The 6,423-nt window shown below is 42.3% G+C and overlaps 1 protein-coding gene across 1 annotated transcript in view; it reads left to right on the top strand.

Moving 5' to 3' along the window:
• Positions 1–5,851, top strand: part of LOC109526590 (kazrin-A-like) — a 100,024-nt gene extending 94,173 nt beyond the window's left edge. Inside the window, exon 5 of the mRNA XM_019887957.1 lies at positions 4,069–5,851. Within this exon, the coding sequence (XP_019743516.1) occupies positions 4,069–4,304 (236 nt within the window). The 3' untranslated portion in view covers positions 4,305–5,851. The remainder of the gene's footprint in view (positions 1–4,068) is intronic.
• The last annotated feature ends 572 nt before the right edge of the window (positions 5,852–6,423 follow it).

Raw genomic sequence — 6,423 nt, 5'->3', positions numbered from 1 at the left:
GAAGGAGATCATTGAAAAACACGAACGAGGTGTGTGTCTGCATCCGGATTTTTAGGTATTTTTGGGTTGGGGGTGTGGGGGGGGCATTCATATAGGAAGGAGAGAGCAACTTTTGAATATCTGTCCACTGCAGTGACCAGTGTTACTGAAAAGGTTAAAATCACAATGTATTTTTTTTTTCAAGCAGTCCCAAGCAATGACAGTCTGTATTTTTTTTTTTTTCGTTTTTGCTGAGGATACAGCATTACGGCATTCATCTTTGCTGTTATTAATCATATTGTCATAGGCCATTAGATATGCACGCCGTGTATGGATGTGCTCTTGTTGTGGTAACTATGTTGCCATTTATCTGTAGTCATCACCATAACAATGTGCGCAGGAGCGCATTGTTTTAATTAGGGCTACACAAACATAATGAGAGCAAATTACATCCAAGGCATCTCTGGAGGCTCCGTGTTAGTGTCGCTGCTCCACCATGTCATGGCAGTTCATGTGTTCACACTCTCTGTAGACCACGCGGAGTGACGACGGTGCCACCACAGCAGGATCTCACACGGAGAAGCACGCACACATACACACACGCGCCGTGTCATTCACGATCGGTTTTCGACCTCCAATCTCAAATCAGCCAAGTCCAATTTCATCTGCCTCACAGCCGATGGCCTCGGTGACAAACTGTTGAATGTTTTCCACTTATTTATTTATTTATTTTGGGGAGGGGGTGAGGGCTTTGCTTTCCAATTTCTGCTTTTTTGGTGTGTGTTTGTGAACATGGGAGAAGAAGAAGGTGAGTGTGACTGAGACCAATGGAGGGCTTCCATTGATGTATTATCCAAAAGCAATTTTCTTTGTTAAGAACCTGAGCAAATCCTTGCACCCGTGTCCTTAAAACACCCGTGCTGTTCAAATAGGAAAGGTAGTTGCAGCTATCAGTGCTGCTAAAATGAGGTTCGGCCCTGCTCCGTTATTAGCGCTACATTTCTCACGTTTATCTTGTTCTATATTGCGACAAAAGGGGCACCAAACTTTTGGGCTGAGATGTAATATTTTGTGAGCGCACATGAATAAGTGTCATTAGCCGTTCATTGAATTGGTTTTAAAATGTCCATTAACAAATGTGTAATTGAAAATGAAGCAAAGTGTGTTAGAACCTGTGTTTTTTTTTTTTTTTAAATAACAGTTAGTTCCGAGCGAGCGCGGTGTTGCAATTGACATAATGGTGATTAACTGACTGGTTTATTATGGAGCTTCCCAGGTAGGAGCAGCTGGGGGGTTGCAGGACTCTGTCCTCATTTAGTTCAGTAATCAAGCCCTTCCGTGAATCGAAGATAACATTACCTCAACCGTCATAGTAGCGAAACATCATTGCGCTAACGAAATTAGCAAGCGCTAGCATAGATCTTACCATTTTTTTATGCATGTCGCGGAACAACATTTTCTGACATAAAGCGTCACAGAACCGTTCATCGATAACAACACAACTTGTACATAGCCGCGATGCTACGAAAGATGTGAAATGCGCGTGGATTGTGCTGGATTAGAATTCGACTACCATCACGTTCCTCTCGTTTCCGATCTATCGCTTTTACTTCCTGCTTCCGCATACGCGAATTCTGCTTTGATGACGCCATATCCGGTTGCGAACTTCGCTGCTCTCCAGTGAAACCAATACAGTTAAGTTGCATAAAAAAATACTCTCAGCTATCTGTAGAAATATTAAGGTTACTTTAGTGTAACTTAAATGCAACATTCGAATTTAAATTGCATCTAAATTGCGGGCAGAACAGTACTACTTTCCTATTTAACAGGACTTTGGCGCCATGTTTTGGCATTTGAGGGTGTTTTTCCGAAAAGGCATTTCGGAAAAACACATATAAGCTATCCAGGTAAGAGTTGAAGATGGTTTGGACAGAGAAAAAAAAAACACAAACAGGTGAATTTGTACGTACATAAAAAGTTTTAAGAACTCATGGCTTAAAAAAAAAAAAAAGCTCTGCAGTTAAACTTGCTGTTCATCTCCAGTAACTATTTATGGGACTGTGAAAGATCAAAGGCTGATCAAGTCAGGAAAAAACAGCTTTCAACACATTTCTACACACGTTAGTGATATCAGAATAGACTGATTATGTATCCCAAGAGATGCGCTGATATTTCAAAACCACTTTGACCGTTTTCTGCTGCTGCAAAGCTGTCCCGCAAAGGCTGCTGTATTATTCAAGGCGTCAGTTCAATCTATTTGCCCTAAATCATACAAGTAGGAAATGACGGCAATCGCATCCATAATTCACTGACAGCAAGTGCAGGTGTTCGTTCTCGCTATTGTCCAAGTGTGAAGATTTAAGCAGTCACTTACATGAATGGCAAGCGATGGAGGTTCAATTTACTGTTTCAGTGAGCCATAATCACAATGAGGCTGAGCCAGTTTAGAACAGTCAGATGGAATGGAGGCAGCGAAAGATGATCCCGAGTGCACATATTGGTTTGCTGGTCCATGCACAGAAAAAGATCAGATGCCATTAGTCTCCATTTGCACCATTTGTTGCCAACAAAAGTTCCTAAAATGTGCTGATTTTGATTGTCTTTTTAGTTTATGCAGTGGTGACGTTTAGATTGCTTTCATAAATTAGTAGCTGTTTTTTTTTCTTCCTTTTTCATTGTCAGCCTCAGAAAAAAAATCCCAAAAGTCTCACTTTTGTATTTAATAATCTGTTTGACAGTGAAACATTTACTTTTTTTTTTTAGCTGTACCAACAGGCATTATGAGCTTTTATATACAATAACCTCTACCTTCTGTGCATGCAGAAGCACAACTACTGGAATATCCCTACACCTATTTTCTCATCCGTTTATCCTTACGTGGGTCGCGGGGCGTGCTGGAGCCTATCTCAGCCGTCTTCGGGCAGTAGGCGGGGGACACCCTGAACTGGTTGCCAGCCAATCGCAGAGCACACATAGACGAACAGCCATTCTTACTCACAGTTACTTCTACGGACAATTTAGAGCAGTGGTCCTCAACCTTTTTTGCCCCGCGGACCGATTTAATGTCAGACAATGTTTTTAGGGACCGGCCTTTAAGGTGTGTTGGATAAATACAACCAAACAATATGATATGACCTGCATGAAAAGTGTATTTTCTCAACACAATAGTAAACACGAATCATGACACGAGGAATGTTCTATCTGGCCACAACACTCTCTGATAGTTGTGGTGATGTTTAAACGTGTCTTCAAAATAAGATTCACCACAAATACAAAGTGCATGAAAAATACGACTCACCATCATGGTAACCTATCACGTGACCGAGAAGCGCACCTTGACCTGCGTCAAGAGTGACATACTGTGTAGACGGATGTAACTAAAAATCCGGTAATTTTTCAAAATAAAACATTTCAGATTGCGAAATAAATCAAACTGAAGTAATGTAAATTATTTATTCTTTCTGTTCGGCCCGGTACCAAATGACCCACGGACCACTACCGGTCCACGGCCTGGGGATTAGGGACCGCTGATTTAAGATAAGATAACCTTTATTTGTCCCACACCGGAAAAATTTAGAGTGTTCCACCAACCTACCGGAAAAATTTAGAGTGTTCCACTAACCTGCCATGCACGTTTTTGGAATGCGGGGGAAAACCGGAGTACCCGTAGAAAACCCACGCAGGCACGGGGAGAACATGCAAACTCCACACAGGGAGGACAGAACTGGAATCTCTGCACTGTTCCCCCGAGGCGCTAACCAGTCAACCAATGCTCTCTTATATAGATAGATAGATAGATATGAATGTGCTACAAGCTAGGGGTCTTTCGTACTCACAAAGTTCGGCAGCTGCAGCAGGTTGAATGCTGCATCGGCTCGTGGTCACCTGCAGGGCGATGCACACATCAGCAGGCTCTCACTCAAAATGCCATTTGCAATGCGTAGCTTCAGCGCATGTGTCTTTTCCAACCTGGAGGTCATGTGGGCAAAAATAGCCGGCTGTCCACTCTTTCCAACCCACTGAAACTTTCGCTCGTGTTATCTCGAGACCTCAGCCTCTTGACGCTCCACCTTCCTGTGTGTGTTGTAGTTCTACTTCGCGAGGAAGTGGCCCAACTGCAGGAAGAGGTGCACCTGCTGCGCCAGATGAAGGACATGTTGAGTAAGGACCTGGAGGAGAGCCAAGGAGGATGTTCGGCCGACGTGCTTTCTGCCACCGAGCTCCGCGTGCAGGTGGCCCAAAAGGAGCAGGAGCTGGACCGAGCCAAGGAGGCTTTGCAAGGTCAGAACTTCAGAAGGGCAGCAACTAGCTGTGTGTGCTCTTGAAAATGCACAATAACGTCAACCTTATGAACTGCTGTCATCTCATTGTCACGGTAATTAAATATAAAGAGTCGGGCTCCCCTTCATTACTTGAAATGGTTGAATTGACGATATCAAAGAGATTAGTTTACGCTATATATTTATTACTGTGGTTTTAGCGCACATCAACAGAGTTCCTCTTCGTTGATGAGGTTTGCTGCAGTACATCCTACTGTGCATTAAAGTTCAATGCTTAAAAGAGAATTAAGAATTGCCTGCGGAGTGTCTATTTATTTTTTATGACCAGATCTGAAAGCAGGGGATTATTTTCATGTCCCTATAATGAGAATGAGATGTTAACTGCTGCATATTGGTCGTATTATGGACCGCCGCTTCGTGTTTTGGCCTGTGAGGTGCTGCTGCAGTTCACTGAGACACGTGTGCAATGGTTTCAAATTTCAGTTCTTTTTTTTTTTTGTTTTTTTTTTTTTGTTTAGTAAGGCTGGAAACACTCAAATGTTAAGATTTTTTTGTTTTGTTTTTGTCCTCTTTCTCTCTCTCAGGCTCTGCATATGATTTTATATTGTAATTTATTTTTTAGCATTGTGATAAATGCAAGACAGCTATTGGTCTGTATGCCGACGTGACTGTTAAAAATACTTTTGGCAGTTGTGTCAAGCAGTGGTTGCCAGAGTTTATACAACAATGATGATGATGATGATGCAACCACCGGGATGTGAAAATCAACTCATAAGTTACTGGACTGTGTCTTTACTTGACAGTTCATTTGGACTTGTATCATACACGAAATCTTTGCACTGGGAAGGAATGTAAAAGTCTCCCGACTGACGAAAGACCAATCCCGCAATGTTGTGACAGTAATCAGCTGCTCATAAAAGCTTCAAGAAGGGGAATTTGGTATGGCTTACAAGGTCCGGAAATGTCAAGCGAGGGGGGGTAGGGTGGGGGGGCTGTTTACCATGAAAACAGCGTGTGAAAGAAGGCAACAGGAAATTGTCAGTTTGTTGGGGGTAACTTTTACGCATTAACTGTGGAAGTTGTTTCTTTTTCTGGGGATGGATCGTCTTTGGAGAAAAAGAGAACTGGCATGAACGAGGAAAAATATGACAATGTTATCGCAATATTTGTGTTTTACATGCCGTATGTTCATTCGGTGATATGAATAAAAATTGTTGTTAAACTTCAGCTTGATAATTTGAACAGCATAACAAAGTATACAATTCATATATCCGTGTGTCATTGACGTGTTTACACTGTGTTACATGTTCGTGTTTTTTTTTCTATAAATGATCAGACTGTATTAGACGTCCTAGTTGGCGGGCATTTTATTGGAAATGGCTACAACGAAATACCGTTCTAATGTACAGATCCGTTATGTAGGTACGTTGTAACGAGGTTCGACCGTATAGGTAAACAATTTTAAACGGTAGAGGATTCTCGGTGCACTCAGAAAAAAAATAATCGTTTCTTTATTACCTTGAAATGAATGCTGCGGGGTCAGGAATCCGTAATAACCAGTGGAAGCTATGGCGCTCCTTATTCGTATTCTTAGACATAACACACATATCCCATGCATTAACATTTCTCTTAACAACCTCTTCCAAAAAAGGATTTTTGAACATTCAAAATCATTTAAGATGGAATTCGGTGTCTTGCATGCTTAAAGCTCTTGTGTCAACAGAAAATTGTAGAGCTCGGCCTTTATCAACTGTCTGAAGTGTCCATATTTCCTGTTTGGCAACCAATGATATACAATGTTGTATCCCTTCCTGTGTGGGCAGTCGAAGCTGTTCAGGAGCAAAGTACCATGAAAGCGGGCCGGCACACAAAGGCTTTTAACACATTGCGGGAACGGATGTTTCCATGAAACACAAGGGTTTTGGCAGTGGGAGGTATGGGCCAGTTTGGAAAGAGATTCGGGAATAGAACCGAGGCACTTGTGTTGTAATCAACAGCTACTTGCTCGAAAAACATTGCTCCCTCTCTATGTCGCCTTGTGCCACTCGTGCCGTGCCTCAGCTGGTGATCGGATACCTTGAAAAAAATTGAATTGCAGTCCACGTTTAGGCCACAAATCCACCAAGCAGTACAATTGGTGTGTCGGTGGGTTTGTGAGTGGGTC

Source organism: Hippocampus comes, unplaced genomic scaffold (genome assembly GCF_001891065.2).
Source record: "Hippocampus comes isolate QL1 unplaced genomic scaffold, H_comes_QL1_v1.1 scaffold14, whole genome shotgun sequence".
NCBI lineage: Eukaryota > Metazoa > Chordata > Actinopteri > Syngnathiformes > Syngnathidae > Hippocampus > Hippocampus comes.
This window is presented reverse-complemented; position numbering and strand designations above follow the sequence as displayed.